Source organism: Dicentrarchus labrax, unplaced genomic scaffold, assembly GCF_905237075.1.
Source record: "Dicentrarchus labrax unplaced genomic scaffold, dlabrax2021, whole genome shotgun sequence".
NCBI lineage: Eukaryota > Metazoa > Chordata > Actinopteri > Moronidae > Dicentrarchus > Dicentrarchus labrax.
This window is the reverse complement of record NW_026136704.1, coordinates 4,034,481-4,051,512: the sequence shown is the minus strand read 5'-3', so window position 1 is coordinate 4,051,512 and position 17,032 is coordinate 4,034,481. Positions and strand designations below refer to the sequence as shown.

The window sequence follows — 17,032 nt, the reverse complement described above, 5'->3', positions numbered from 1 at the left end:
AATGTCACAGCATCATGATTTGTACAGGTTTTTTCAGTGAAAATGAAAAATGTGATGCAAAAATCATTCCCACTAATCGTGAATCATATTTGTCAAAATAATAGAAATATGATTCTTTACCATATCATGCAGCACCACAGGCAGTTTGTAGCACAGAAACATTCAGAGATTCAGAAATATGAAGGTTAACATGGTTTGATAATCATATCATAGGAGGGCCACTTCCTCTCAGGTCTGGTTGAGCTCCTCATCTAAGAAACCAAATAAATAGGGGGCAGAGACTTTGGCTCTCTCTCTGTTCCACTTCCAGCCTGACTATATAGCTTGTGTCACTGTCCAACTGAAGGAGACTTCACATTGTTTTGTGGTTTCTGTTTTTTTCTGATGGGAGCAGTAATTCAGTTTTCATTCTGGTATTTTTCATCTTTTCATTGTTTGAAAATAAAACTTGTTTGTTGGCAACTCCTGTTTGTGTAATTATGAGCCATTGGGGGCTGTAACATAATTTGGGGGCTACAGCATGTATGTAATTACACAAAGGAAGTCTCAGAGTTTTGAAACACAAAGTGCACACAGGAACGCACCTCCAACTGCTGTCGGAGGCTGAAAGCGTCTCCGGTCAGCATGTCTTTCTCTCGGGCCAGTTTCTCCCTCAGGGTCCTCTCCCTCTGCACCTCCTCCTGGGCCGCACTCAGCTCACTGTCAAACCTGCATGCAAACAGACATGCATATTTACACACACGGCATATTAACACTGTAAAAACACTCCAATGAAGCACAACTACTGCTCCTGCTATGTCATTGAGAAGCAAAATTCACAGGGCCAAAGTTCATTAAAAAAATCGGATCATTTAAAATGTGCTGAGCTGCTCACAAAGATCTTATATATCACCTCTGTTTTAACCACAGCATACACATTCAGCAACCCATGTACAGCTACAGAGTACCTCCCTTGCTAAAACACAGACACACACACACACACACACACACACAGACACACACACACACACACACACAGACACACACACACACACACACACACACACACATTTTAGCAGCTGAACAAATGAGCTGGAGACTTGTCTGTCCTCTCTGCACAGCGTGATGCTATAAACAATCTGAAACACAATATAGTTTCTTCTTTACAGCTATCATTGTTACTACAGCAACACCACTAGACCCAGCAGAATAAGGTAACACAACTGTGTGTCCCCTGCTCAAACAGGACTGTGTGTGTGTACTGACCTCCTCTGCTTCTTCTCCAGGTCGTGGTTGCGGCTCTGTTGGCCCTCCAGGTGAAGTTTGGTGTCCTGCAGTTCGGACGTCAGCCGTTGGGTTTTCTTTTTCAGCTGCTGGATGTTTCGCTGGGACTCCTCGTTATCAGCCTGCAGGTCGGTGATCTGCGAAAACAAACGCATCCAAATCAATCATGACTGGAGAAGACATGTTTTCAACGTGGAGAAACAACGTCTGATGACTCGGAAGCTATAAACACTGCAGTCACATTAGAACAGAAAATAGGTTTGAATTATAATTTGGCGTATGTAGCGGCTTTCTAGCGGTTTTTAGACACACATAAAAGTTTAAATATTTTCAACTTATCAGCATAAGGTGGGGAGTTGCACCACTCGTCAATGTCACACTTGGCCCAGACCTTCCTGTTTTGATGCTGTTTACTATGTCAGTAAATAGGTTAGGTAGATAGCCTGCTAGTTAGCTAGCTGTTTGCCTGTGAGAGAGCTACAGAGCAGGGGCGTAAGTAACCACAGTTATCAACCTCTTTCAAATGAGGCTAGAGTTTACTCATCTAGAGCTTGACGTCTGCTTCAATACAGATTTTCTGTTAATCATATTTGATTGCCCGGTTGTGCAGGCTACCTCGCTCCACCAGCGCACCAGCTGTTTTTCCCCCCCGACGCTCTTTGCCAAGGCTTTTTTGAAGAGGCCATGCATCTAGTGATGCATCTCTGTGTGATCAGCCCCTTACTAGGTCTGTAATCATGGTTAAACTTGTTTTTGACTTGATGTAGGCTTCAGTTTTGTACTTATGAACTGGTTTGTGAATTTAAATATTTGCAAGTATTTAAATGTAAGAGAACAAGCAAATAGTATTCAGCATGGAAGTGTCTAATTTGGGTAGAGGTTTATATTGTACCATAGACACCAAATAGAATTTGATTCAATGCTTCAATACTTAAACCTACTACAAGGAGTTTTTAAGTGGTTGTGAAACAGTCTGACTTTAATACTGATGCCTCTATATATGAACGACATAAACAAACGAGAAAGCGAGAACATTTGGTCAGATTCTCCTTGAAATCAATTACAGTAAGCAAGGTGGCAGAAACACTACCACTTTTGTCCTCAGGGGCCGCCACAATCAACACACCTTTTAGAAGCTTTAAACTTACTTGTAATATATAAAGACAAAAATCACTGAATTCTACAATATACAGAAAGTCAGGCTTCATGGTAGCCATTATATAGAGATGGAACACAAAGTAATAGACTCTTAATGGAAGTTGTGTATCAGTGTGTCCACTCACCCTCCTCTCCAACTGCCGTTTGTTCTGCTGCTCCACCTCCAGCTTGTCATCAAACTCCTGCTGCAGTCTCTTCTTGGTGAATTCAATCTCCCTGATGGCTCGTTCATACTTCAGCCTCCACTCTCCTCCTGTCACATCATCATCACAGTCACAGCTTGCTTTATCTACTCTGTTTCATTTGTTTCTATCTGAATATACGTACACTTGCTGCATATATTCTTCAATAAAGAGATTGTGTCACAAATCCACAGTATTAGTTTGAAATGGAAATTTAAGCTAAACATTATCAACTTCTGTGTGTCATAAAATATATTTGATATATATGATAATTTCATACTCATCTAAATGAATAGTGATCTGGAAGAAAAAAACACTTTTGGGTGTTTTCAGTTTGCCAGTGTTCAAACATCCAGTAAATAAAAGAACGAATAAATCTTTATTTGATAATAAAAGAAGCCTCCTTTTTTCCTGCTCTGCTCCTTTTTTAATCTGCCGTCATGCAAACTCTTTCACTTCCTGCACAGATGCTTCACATTGAATTCCTGGCAGTCTTTTAATTTGAAATATTGGCAGGAAGACTTGACAACTTAACAGCGCTCAAAAAAATGGCAAATGGCAAAGAAGATGTGACTGGAATTAATTAGTGAATGGAAAGATTATTTCTGTTAAAACGAGAAACAGTAGGGGGGTGAGTGTGGTATTACTCTGTTGCTGTACTGGTTGAGATGCTGTTGGTTGTACTGTTGAGATGTTTCGCTCTTCAATGGTGGGCTGACCAATCAATTTGGTTTTTAGGACATATGAGCGTCCTTAATTGGCCGTGGGAGCTTAAACCAGAAGTGGTCTAGACTAACCAGATGTTGTTAATGTAAACATGAAACTATTTTTGTTATATTTACTGCTTCTGTACTCGTAAACTGACACATATTGAAAAAAAATTATATTTTACTCATGATACTCGTAAAAAGCCCATAATGTGTAATGGATTTGTTTCAGCCAAGTATTCGCTCAATCCTAGTGCGTTCCAATACTCTCAATATCTCTATATGGCACAACCTAAACAAATTTGACATACTGACAAGTCTGTCATGAAAAATACCTTCATCATTATGTCATTTCACTGATTTATCGAAATTCAAGTAAAGCTGTTCCCACCTATGCAACATGAATGAAGACACACAGAAAAATCGATGGTACATTCAGAAAGTCTGCAGGGCATCTGGAACTGAATCCTTACTTCATTTTTCACTTTACACGGATCCATTTCTAATGTACTTCTTCACATTTTTCTTGGCTTTTGTCAAAGCATTGATCACCACCCCCACGGTTCCTGCTCCTCCACTAAAGGACTCACACTGGACCTTTTAGGGAATTACTCCGGTTTAAACGTGTGTGTGGGAGTATGTGTGTGTATAGTTCAGACTGGGAGTGGACAAAAAAAACCAAAAAAACCAATTAGATTGAGACTGATGTTCACTCAACTTAGTGCTCATTTGTTGAGGTTCTGTTTACGGATTGTTGACAGAATCAAGTTTAGTTTCAGTATTATTATAGAAAGACTCAATGTGACCAATTTTGCTTTTCTTCAACACAATTTTCTGTTTGGAATAGCTTTTAAAAAGTAAATTTTAGTGTAATCTGACCTCATCTGTTATTGTTATTGAGGATTTGTCAGAGAAGCATTAATTCAACTGGTTGTTTTTGAGGCTGTAGTTTTTGGTGTTGTATTTGATGTGGTGATGAAAATGATAAATTAATCAATTAATTGTTCAAAAGGACAGTTCCCCCCAGAATAAAAACTAATATTTTTCCTCTTCCCTGTAGGGCTATTTATCCATCTAGATAGTTTTGGTGTGAGTTGCTGAGTTTTGGAGATGTCTGCCTTCTCTCAATATAATGGAACCAGGTGGCACATGCAAAATCATGACCCAGTTTCATGTAGGAACTATTTTCTTTGCACATCACTGCGCAGATGGACAAAACTCCAGAACTCTAGATGGATAAATAGCACTTCAGTTAAGAAGAATAATATGTATTTTTGATTTTGGGGTTAACTGTCCCTTTATGTCATTTAAGCTGAAATAGCAACTTTCTCTGCTTTCAATGTCTGGTTTGCTGGTCTGGTTATATCTCTTTTATATCATAGTAAATGTGCTGTATAGTTTTGTACCATTGGTCAGACTAAACAAGTCATCACGTCAGGTTCTTAAGAATTGGTCTTGAGAACTCTCTCAGTGTGAACACATGTTGGAATACAACAAAATCCCACATAATATGTGCAAGCACTCAATCCTGGTAGTGCTGCTTTGTAAGATGAACGGGATCCTTCTCAATCAATCATTCATCTCATCGTGTGCTGCTTCCAGGTCAAAGCGTATCTTGGAGATCTCCAGTTACTTTAATTGTCTTTAACCTGACTCGCATCTGCCAAGTAGCTAACTAGCTGTCCACAGTCGGGACAGGCTCTGCTGTGTGAGTAGAGAAGACGCTGTAGTAATGTTAAGTGAACTGGGACTTTTTGTTTCTTTTCTGTGGCAGCAAACACCACATACAGTTGTAACTATTATACTGCAACCTGAGCTTATTAACACACCTACTGGGTGACTAAATTACGCAACTACCCCTCACACACCAGGAAAGAGACCAAACAACAAACCTGCTAGACTCAACCTTCCTTAAAAGGGTAGGATCGGCAGGTAACACACAGGTACAGTTAGGCTGTGAATGTGCTAACCAGAGCTTGACAAAGAAAACAGTGGCCTTACTACATAAATTCCTAAAATAAGTCTTAAGTTATGATCAGGAATTCTATCTTATCTGATGTCATCCTATCTTAGCTCAGTTTAGGAAATGCTAAATACTAAATCCAACAACTTTTATGTCCTTTGCCCAGCAACTGATGCTTCTTTTCTCATCTAGCCAAGATAATCAACTTTGTAACCGTTGGGTTTTCTCTTTGAAACATACAAAAAAACGATGACGGGCACTTAAGAGAGAACTTAAGGTTCTCATGGATCCTGGTGGAGCCTCCTGCCATGATCCTGCTTAACTGCCATTGCTAATATCACTGATATTATTGTTATTATTATTATTAATATTATTACTACAGTTACTATTAGTACTATTGTCACTGCTCATTGGCCCCCATCGTTGCTGTTGTCATGTTCATCATCATCAGTCACTACTATTAGTGTAGTTGTTGCTACTGTCTCTCTGTCTCTCTCTCTCTCCCTCCCTCCCTCCCTCTCTCCCCCCAACTGGTCGAGACAGACGACCACCCACCTAGAGCCGGAGGATCTGTCCTAGGTTTCTGCCTTTTAACAGGCAGTTTTTCCTTGTCCTTGTCGCCAAGTGCTTGCTCATGGTGGTACTGTTGGGTCTCTGTAAATAATGTTATAAGGAGTTCGGTCTAGACCTGCTGTATTTGAAAAGTGTCCTGAGATGACTTCTGTTATGAATTGGCGCTATACAAATAAAACTGAATTGAATTGAATTGAATTGAGCGGGTCGTTCCTTAATCGGAAGGTTGTGGGTTCGATCCCCGGCTCCTGGTGCCACATGTCGAAGCCTTGAGCAAGATGCTGAAGCTTTGGGGTAGGAAAATTTACTTAGGAGAAGACACTGAAACCAATTAGTTTTTCATTTAAAGGGGCTGTTTTATTTACAGCATAATCAGCAGAATACTCGAATGCTAAAATAATCGATAGCTGCAGCCCTATTGAGAGAACTGGGAAACCTATGTTCCTGACTGGACAGTCTATATCAGTAATGGCTGTTGGGAGGTAGAGCTATTTAACATTATTTTAACAGAAATATTGCTCATAGCACTTTTAAGTTGTTCCACCTCAACAGATGTGACAAAACCCAAAGAACTGTCACTCAGGCTTGATCCTGTACACTTCCACACAGTCCTGAGGAGACATCTAATCAGCCAACAACCTGTGTGGGTGTCCAGCAGCTTTGTCTGACAATTAGCATCTTTATGAGTGAGTTTTTAAAGCAACATAAAATTAACATCACAAGTCTCAGCAGTTTGGTAATTACTGCTGTTCTGGGGCGTTTTTGCTATTCTGTCCACATTGTGTGTGTGTGTGTGTGTGTGTGTGTGTGTGTGTGTGTGTGTGTATGTGTATGGAGGAGTGTGTCTGACCTGTGTCGTCATCATCCATCTCTCCATTGAGCTCAGAAGCCCTGATGAGTCGAGCCTCCATCACCTCCATCTCCATGGACTCCATCTGTTTTTTCATGGTGTCAAACTTGGCCTGGTGGATCAGAGAGAAGAAGTGGTTGCTATGACAACAAGAACACATCTGTCTCCATAGATTAACCTCGGAGGTCTGCAGGTTTTCATGAGTTGGAGCCCAAATAGAAACACAGAGACATGGAGGAAAGTTTAGTTGCTCTTGGTGCAGGACTGAAATGGCTACTGATGAGAGTAACTCGCTAAAATCACAGTGGGTCTTATCATGATGTGATTACTAGAGGCTCTTCTGAAAAATCATCATGCTATGTGTGACCCTCAGTGTATCACTTGCAATACAATTCTGTAAAAGTTTAAAAATAATGTGTCAATAGTTCTCTTACTCTTGTGATCAAAAATATGGTTCTGAAGATCCATTCTGAGGCTGTTCTGTAAATAGTTTCCTTATTAATATAGCAACTTCTGATCAACTCATATCAATTTCAGGCTTAAACTTCAGGCAGGCTTAAGCACCAACTACATCTGTCCGAGTACGGACACAAACACAGATAATTTAGCTGTTTCAACAGACACAGATAATGGCGTACTTGCTCATCCCTACCAAACACTCATCAAAAGGGTTATGACATGGTTAAATCAAGCTAAATAAAGTGTTGGAATGGCCTTCACAAAGTCCTGTCCTCAGCCGCATTAAAAATACAGTACAGCCCATACAAGAAAACAAACTTAGTTGAATTCTTATAATTTTGCCAAGAAAAGTGGTCAATAAGCTATAACCCCTGTGGCTGCAAAAGAAGCCAACAATGAAGTAACAAAAACTGCAGTTCCTCTAATGGCCACTTGAGGATGGCTCCAGCAGTCAGTCAATCTCCATAAGGCCCCAGCCATTAGATTTGGTCATATTTCTTTAAGACACAATTCATTTGTTAAAGAAAGCACTTTTTTATTTTTTGTGATAAAAAAGTGCATTTCCAATCACTTTGTGTTTGTTGTATAAATAATTGGAATCCCATAATAACAGTATCTACAAGTGTATGGAAACTTCAGACCTAAAGTTACCTTTAACTCTCATTTTCCTGGGGACTTCTTCTGGAGGATTCTGAAGGTTCCTGGACCTCACTTTAAAACGAACTGCAACAACTTACTATATACAGTAAGTAATCCAAATATGAACACACATCTGGTCCATTCCTGTGCAACATTCCCAACATTAGATAAACCTTTCCCTCTGTACGAATACCCACATTGCCCCCTTGTGCCTTTCCCTCAATCACACACACAAGAAGAAAAAAATCCATCTGCCATTTCTATAAGCCAGGCCATTTGTATTGTAGGCAGCCCCTCCCCATGGCTATCCGGGCAGTCACTGGAAAAAAATCTATCCCAAAACCACCACCCCAATAAAACCAGAGAAAAGAATCATGTCAAAAATGTCAAATAGTGAACTAAATGGATCGAGGGAGGAGGGGGAGGACAGTGGTGGAGAAATGGCCTGACAATATGATTTTGCAATTACAGTTGTCACTGTGTGTGTGTGTGTGTGTGTGTGTGTGTGTGTGTGTGTGTGTGTGTAGATGTGTGAGAGGCAGAGGGAGCAGGAGAACAGAAAAACAGCGTCTATGTACGATGACTGCATGGTGAGCGTCACTGTTGTTGGCAACGTCGGCTGATCTGGTGTTTTGGTAGAATATGTATGCTTGGATTGCATGTCACATACACAGTTCATAGAAAGAGTCAACAGTTGCTGCAATCATTCCTCCCCTTTGTAATAGCTGTGAATCCCTTCATAGAGTGACAACACTGTCACAACAAGAAGATGGAGGACAAAATCCACAGCCTTCTGCAAAAATACAACATAAGTTGATTTGAAGCCAATGTGAGGTTTCAGCAGTTCAAATCACCTTTTTTAGGGCATGTAATTCTCATGTAATTGCCCCTTAGTCCCACCCCTTTTGGGAACTTAGAAATTCTATGTGCTAGGCTTCTCTATGTTGATAAATCTTTAGCGAGCAATTTGCTAACATTAGTTACCAGATGTACCTAGCTAGCTAGTTGCCTAATATATCCCACCCACTGACAGGAGCCATGATAACCAGATTATCAGTGTTATTCACTTCAATTGTCAGTGGTCATAATGTTATGGTATATATAAATATATATGTCTTTTCAACATAGACTAGCCTATATATCATATCTAGGCTACATTTACACTGCAAGCCTTAGCGCTTAATCCAGATTTGTTGTTCAGATCAGATTTTTTATGTTTGGCCATTCACATTATATTCTGAATGTGGCCCATATCAGATTCCAGTAACAGGTCAGGTATCTGAAGTGGCCCAAATCAGAATTGAAAAGATCAGATTGCATGGGATTTCTGATGTCCACATCATAAAAAAACTGATCTGAGTCACATATGAGCAAAACATCTGCTTTGGGTGTCTTTGGCCTGCGGTCTGCACGTGGCCTAAGTACAGGAAAGGAGAAATCTGACCGAGGCTTGCTCAACTGCTATTTAGCACAGAGCAAAAAGGGGCGGGACTTAGGAAGGGTCGATTGACTTTGAAAATACACTGTCTACAGAAGCCTTGTATCCGCTTCAGTTGAACCTCAGAATGTACTTTGTAAAGTGCAAGAACCATTTCTGAAATGTAATTGCTCTATGAGGGAACCACTTTACAGCTAGCAAGGAGAGAATGGATGATTAGAGAAACCATTCAACATGCATATGGAATGCAAGTATTATATATAACACCAGATAACATTGGCAGAGTCTATAATTTACAGACATTTGAAGAAATCAATGGGTCTCATGGAAGAACCACTCCAACAAACAGACTATGATTGAAGAACATTTGTGGCAGTTTTTTCATACTTAGAATTCAATCTTAGTTATGAACTAAATCCATGCACGGCGCTGAGCTGTTGTACAGTCAAGTACAGATAGTATGTTTTTCTCAACAGTTTAAATACCAAATTTTACATTGAACTAAAATAAACCGAATGAAAAAAGAATATTCTGTTAATTGTATCATCGTCATCAAGGCTTTCCAATTCACTGAGGGGTTCTCTTTTTTACATTTTATGATTGTTATTGACATCTTTCGGCAACTTAAACAGTTGCTGGAAAATCCTCTCACTCCGACAGCTGCCTCAGGGTCTGGATTTAGGGAGATGTTTTCTTAGTTTCTAACTTCATGTCAAATCATTCCCTCTATATATCTGGCACAGTACAGCACTGCTCTGATAACATGTTGTGGACAGCTGTATTAATATCTTCTAACTGATTTGGATCCTCTAATACCACCACTGACACTGCTGAATCTGTTATGGGTTTGTCTGATGGTTTTGGACAACAGGACCAGAAGCTTAGTGAAAATCTTCTTTTACTTTTTGGTAACGTTTTTGTGAATGAAACAGCGAGCCAATAGTGGAGCACTGATGCCAATAATTAAATCTCACAAATGACCAACTGCTCATGAGCAGGTGGCACTCACAGGCTGAAACAATTCACAAAAAAAAGTAATAGTGTTTGGATGAGTATATATATATACAAAAATGTTCTTACATGAGGGCCGATGTGAGCGCTGAACCTGTTCACTCTTTTAACAGAGAACCAATCTTGTTAGGGGTGGCAATCAGATGTTGCGTCTTTTGCATGCGCAAATACATGATTTTGAACTGAGACGTACGACGAGTCCACTCAAAACCGAAAGCAACGTTGTTGTGGCATGCATTCATTGCAACATGGTGGTGTGTACACGGCACACCAAGATGGAAATATCGCACCATAGGTCATGTGACAAGAATTAACCAATGGCCTCCACAGGACTTGCTGTGCAAGGATGTAACAAAATCCAGTCGGTCAGCCAAACTGAGAACACAAAAGAACACAAATCAAGCAGTAGAGCTCCTGTGAGGGGAGCTGGTAATCCACGTGTCTTTGTATTGACTGTTAATTAGTTAAGTCAGTGAGGCTTAGTGCTAAATTACCACAACTTCATCATCACCATCATGCAGGCTGCTGGTTCTGGTTGCTTAGTAACGACAGGCACGACAGTAGTGGTGTGGTAGCCGTTTCCCACATGAACTGAACTGCCCCTAAATGGAGCCTCACACATCAAACTATTGCAACTATTTCACTTTTTTTCAGGGAAATAAACAAAGAGGATGTGCTCAAATCAGTCAAGATTGAACTAGAAATTCTTTAGGAAAAATATACACGGTGGAAAATCTACCAATGTGGAAATATAATGCCCTGTAATCTTTGAAAATTTTGATTTGTTTCTACAAGACTGGGATAGACCAAAACCTCCTGTGCTTGTACTCTCCAATACTGAACAAATTAAAGGCTGGATACCTATAAACCAGGATTTTGTTGTTAGGTGAAAAACTCATTTAGACAGTGATGGTTTACAGCCCAGCAGGCTGTGTTCTCCTGCGGTCTCACAGCAGCATCTAGAGCTGAGCACTACACACCTGAAGAGCTGGGATCATTTAATGTGCTACATGGGAATATACTAGTTAATGAAAGTGCGAGTGTGTGTGGGCGATCCAGTGTTTATTTGTTTTAATGCAGAACTTTAACTTAATTAGAGTTCCATATGCACTTTGTCAGGACAAACAGCTACGAATTCATTCAAAGGGTGAGATACAGTAGGTGGTTGTATTCTACATGAAAAATGAGTTGGAGATCATACAGGAGAAAAGGATGTGATCATTGGACAACTATGAGATTGCTGAAATGTAATTTGCATTTCCTGTTATATTTTATTTCAGGGTCAGCCTGCTACATAGTCACGTTTGTTTGTAATGTGTTTCATGATGAAGGCGATGAGCTGCAACGCGTTGGTTTAATAATAAAATGCTGCTGGTGTTTTGACCTGTGTCGCAAGGACAGGCACTAAGGGCATCAACACTGTGCAATTTACAGGTTTCTGCCTGAATGTCTTTTAAAACTACAAAAAGTTTAAATATGAGACAGCCTTTCAGTCGTCCAAGTTTCATTCTATATGCAACATTTTACAACATTCTTACTCCCTTTCAGACATTACAATAGATACAGGAGCAAGCGCTGGCTAACAGTTCTGCCTTTCAATAATTCAAGCAGATGCACTAATGTTAAATTTCTATAAATGAGCAGACTATACTATAACTATATTTTACAACACGCATTACCATCAAACTTCATTGTCATAAAATGTATCTGTGTTGTAGAAAACTGTATTACCTTATGGCTAAAGGGCTAATTGGGCTATAAACTGTTTTTAACAGTTTCATCTGCCTTAACGGTACTGTGCTAGACAAAAAGTCACATGAAGGAATGGGTTAGTGCTTTAACGGACACTGTGAGGCATTACTCCTCTGGTGTGTGAGTTTAAATCAAACCTAAACTTCTAAACTTAGACATCTGTGTGTGTTTGTGTGTGTGTGTGTGTGTGTGTGTGTGTGTGTGTGTGTGTGTGTGTGTGTGTGTGTATCTCTACCTGCAGGTCCTTCATGTCCTTCTCCAGGCGCAGTCTCTCAGAGGTTTCAGTCTCCAGCAGCTGGGAGGCTGACTCCCCAGTGTTCCGCTCATCAGCCAGTTCTGATGAAAGCTCTGTGATCTGATGCAACACACAAACACACAGTGAGTGTCAAGCATGTTTATACTGTTTTCATGTTTAGCTTAGAAGATATTGTTTTGTTTCAGGCAAAGTTTGGGGATTTATTACATATAATTCATATACAACGGATATGACCTACTGATAGACAAGTGATCATACACACTCTCAGATCAAAACTCACAGTACGTGGGAACATACATGGGAAGAAAGTGAGACGAATGCAGCAAAATATGTCATAGCATACAAACATGAAACTGAAATCTTAAATCTAAAAAAAAAAAAAAAATCTGTTTTCCTCCTAGGCTCTCTCAGCGCAAATCTCCATGGCTGCAAATGAAGCCAACACGGAAGTAACCTGCAGTTCCTCTAACGGCTTTTTTTTTGTCTCTATAGCTAATTTCCCCGTTTATGACAACTGTACAGGGGGTGAATGTTTATATAACTCCCCTGTTTAAATTATATTAAGGCTAAATTAGGCATAAGTAAGGGCATGGCCACTTTGAGTGACAGGTGGGTGCCGTGACAGGTGGGTGCCGTCACAGGCCGTAACTCGGCTTCATTCAGACCGCCTCAGCTCCACCCATGCTCCACCTCTTTGCCCATTTTTGGACTAGCAGACTGAGCCAGTTTTATACAGTCTATGCTGTCACCATTACCTTTTAGATGCACTTAACACCTGGATGCTTCTTATTTGCCTTAATTCATGTCTCCTTTTGTGACCCGTAAAAAAATCTTTTGCTCTTTAAACTGTATTTCATCTCATCATATATCATATAAATATGTGTATAACAACTGGTATGTGCAGTGATAATGTTGCATAATGTATTATGTAGTACTTTGTAGTACTGCAGTGGATACTGTAATTTAAAAAATATCAGTCATACATAATCCTAAAAAGATATATTGTGATAAATGTAAGTTTGATGAACCACATTTTATATTCACTATTCCTATTTTCAGTGTAACTGTTAACTGCAGTGAAACCTCTGGGAGAGAGTTTGATGCCAGCAGTTTCCTCCCTGCCATAGAGAATGACAGAGATCCTCAGTGAAGCACAAGGTCATGTTTCTCACTAAACTGTAAGTGCAACTTATCAAAAAGACATAGTTCATTGCAACTTCAATGTCGTCTTAGTGTTATGAAATGAAGCATTGTGTTTTTTAGTGCCATGGTTGATGTTTAATAAATCAGACACTGTTGGAGCAGCACTCTATGTATCTCTTTATATAGGCTTTTTTTTGGTCAGGGGGTACATTTTTGAAAATCCAATCATTATATACTATAAACTTAAACATACAATGTGTTTTGGCAATAATATGTTCAACTACCATCAAACAAATTTCAATTCTTTATTCTCATATGTGTCTTTTCTGAGAAAATATTCGGAATTTTAAAAATTTTTTCTCAGAATTCTGATTACATTTTCTATATTAAAAAAATCCTTGTCATGCACACGTGTCTGTCTATTTCTGTGTGTTTACCCGGCTCTCGAGACGGTCGCTGTTGAGTCTAAGCTCATTCCTCTCTTTCTCCACCTTCTCCAGCTTCTGCTTCAGCTGCTGGATCTCTTCCTGAGAGGAAGAACGACACAAGATGTTAATGACAGACAGACAGTGAGGATACAGCAGATGGAGTGAATCAATCAGCATATAAACTAACTGTACTCATAAGTGTGTTCTATTTTTGGCTAAATTGTGCACCACCGTTTGTTAATCTTATAGATGTGAAGCATTATTATTTAACAAAGATTCATTGAGACATGCTAGTTGTCTCCAGCAAAGTTTAACAGTGTCAGAATGGTCAAAATTCAAGGAATTTCCATTAAAAAGAAATACATTAAATAATGGAATTAGATTCCAGGAAAAGTACTTGAAAATGTAGGATATTTTGATGTGACTTTGGTCAAAATGTTTCCAACTTCCATCAAGAGTCCAGATCAGCCTCAAATCCACCAGTCTTACTTTCCAGCAGAAAAAGCTATTTCCTGTGTACTAGTTCAGTAGTTGTGGTTCTAAAGAAAAATGCAACAATTTAACATCATTTACAACATTCTTCCAGTGTGTGTGTGTGTGTGTGTGTGTGTGTGTGTGTGTGTATATATATACACTCACGTCCTTGCCGCGGATCTGTTCCTCAGTGAGCTGCACCTCGATCAGAGGTCTGACGGTGGTCAGAAGCTTCCACCATGGCCAGTGTTTGACACCACGATTCTTCTTTATGTTCTTCTGGATGCAGCGGATGGCCAAATCCTGGATCTGTCACACAAACACACACGCAACAATATTAGGCAGAGGACCAACGAAAGCCCGAATAGTGTGTGGGCAGCACAGTGCATTTACTATTGTAACCAAAAAGGAGGTTTTCGGATGTAATGTGTTTGCCAGTTCTTTCAACCACAAGTCATATGTAGGTACAGTCCATTTTCTATTAGTTAGCTAGTTGCTCCAAAATGGGTAGGAGCAGGTCAGGTTCCCACTGCTTCCCAAAAGCCTCCGAGAAACAGTGAACAATGCTTTTCCAATGTGTGTAAAGTTTAGGGCAAGTCCAACAATGCGTTAGATTACGGATCATAGATTTGACCCGGTGCACACTACCTGCGTCTGCATAGTGTAGTGGAACGCCTTTCTTTATTTCGGTGCCCATGTTAACACAATTAGAGCAGCCACACTGCCAGCTGCAGCGACGGTTCATGACAGTGAAAATGCTTATATGTTTGTTCACAGTCGTATCGACATTACACCACCATATACAGCTTTCACTAAAGTTTCAATGTCTTTATCTGTAGAATATGTCACAGACATGAAAATGTGAATGATTTTTTAAACTCAACACCTCCTGTATCTGTTTTCAAAGATTAAAAGCTCTCTGGTGTTTCTGTGGACAGAATCCATTCATATGTTAACGAAGTGAAACATCACTGAAAAAGATGTGTACGACTTTTACCTGGAGACTGTATCATTTTTTAACCTGTACAAGGCTATGTCTAACATTGTGACCAACTTTTTATATTTTTACCTGAGCATAATATTCCAGTACTCTTTCCATGCCTGGTTGTTTCCTTTACTTTGGCATACGTGCATGTGGTTTGACTAATGGCTGTCTCTCAGACAGACTGAACGTTTCAAGCCCAAATCAAACCATCAATGTTAAACCGGCAGCTTGTTGAAGAGGCATTAAGAGAAATCTTCCCTAACTGCAGGTAATCTGGAGAGCCATTCATAACACACAATTGGGATAAATTGTTCTCTACAGCAAAGGCTGGCATGACCGGGAGCTCCTAATTACAGAAATGGTGCTCATCAGAGAGACCTAAAGAAAAAAAAAGTAACTTTTATGAAATAATTATTTTGTCATATTTGCTGAAACTTTCACTATATCCTGTCAGTAGTACATGAGACAGATAATCAGTGAAAAAAAATCAGGTTCCTCTGGCTCCTCCTAGTGCTCCTAATGGCATTCGCAAGAAAGATGGTTGAGTCTCATTCCCAGCGCTGATATTTGAACCTGGAAATGAGACTCAACAAAATATAACCCAACTGTCAGGATATAGCAAATATGACAAAAAGTTATTTTTATAAAAGTTACTGACTGTAGCTTTAAGCCAGGAATTATTACATTATTATATTTTAATTTAAGTTTAAGTTTATATTTTTTTTTGTTTACCAATAACCCTGTTACAGGCTGAAAAGTAGTTCTTGGAGACACCTGGTGACTTGACCATGTAGTGGTTACCTAGTTTAAAAGCACATCCATACGAGTAAGGGCAGGGTGGCAGGATGAAAGGAAAGACCAGCAGCCTTGAAGAATAGCTAGAGAAACACTGATCTGGGTCATTTCACTCTAATCTTCATCTGAATAATTTTTACAAACTGCCCGTCTGACTCCCACTGTCTCCCTGACCTGGATGAGAAAATAATCTTCCCTCAAACTTATACTTCCTTCCAATCAAGAAAGGCTTTTATCTTATTTTAGGGTGATTCAATTTGATTTTTTCTTATCAAAGATACGTAATCTTGTGAAGCAGCTGTTGTAGTGGATTACTAAACTTGTTTCAAGGTATGATAATTAATCATGTAAAGCCTTTCAGTTAGAGCTAAGAAGAAACATGTCTGAAAAGTCTGAAAGGTTGTCATACTGATGACCACCTACTAGCAGGACCAGTCTTAAACTGGGAAAGATAAAAACAGCACTGCAAAAATGTGTCATTTTGGTGAACTGGTCTTCACAGCAGGACAGTCTTATACTTAAGTTTAAAATATATTTGAATTTGAAGCAAATCGCCTCACCAGCATCAAACAATATTTGTATTCTAACATTATACAGACTTTATATTTACTTACTATTGTAATTCTTCTGCTGAGACTTCTGTCTACTCTGTACATGCAGCACCTACTGTACGTACTGCCGTCTGTCATTCAGTGTGTTTACATAAACATAGGCAGCCAGGTTACGCAGGTAATCAGAGAACATGTTTACATGCACTGTAGTAACCAGGTTACTGTAAATGTGTGTACATACTGAGGATATCAGATTTGTCCCCCTTTTTTAACCTTGTGATATTATGATTATGATTATTTATTTATTTTTTAGTTTAGCTTAGCATAGAGGGGTGTTTAGTTTTTAAAACCCTGTGACATAAATCTGTGATTTTAAGCTATGTTGTAACTAACAACTTCCCAGCT

General features: G+C 39.4%; 1 protein-coding gene across 5 annotated transcripts in view; it reads right to left on the bottom strand.

Annotated features, from left to right (window-relative positions):
* The window catches only part of myo18ab (myosin XVIIIA b), a 160,162-nt gene that overhangs the window by 44,945 nt on the left and 98,185 nt on the right, over positions 1-17,032 (bottom strand). For all 5 annotated transcript variants that reach the window (XM_051397912.1, XM_051397913.1, XM_051397910.1 and 2 more), the window contains 7 exons: positions 14,462-14,605; positions 13,832-13,921; positions 12,231-12,350; positions 6,697-6,808; positions 2,547-2,674; positions 1,246-1,400; positions 585-708 (listed from right to left, as the gene is read on the bottom strand). In XM_051397912.1, the coding sequence (XP_051253872.1) occupies positions 585-708; positions 1,246-1,400; positions 2,547-2,674; positions 6,697-6,808; positions 12,231-12,350; positions 13,832-13,921; positions 14,462-14,605 (873 nt within the window). The remainder of the gene's footprint in view (positions 1-584; positions 709-1,245; positions 1,401-2,546; positions 2,675-6,696; positions 6,809-12,230; positions 12,351-13,831; positions 13,922-14,461; positions 14,606-17,032) is intronic.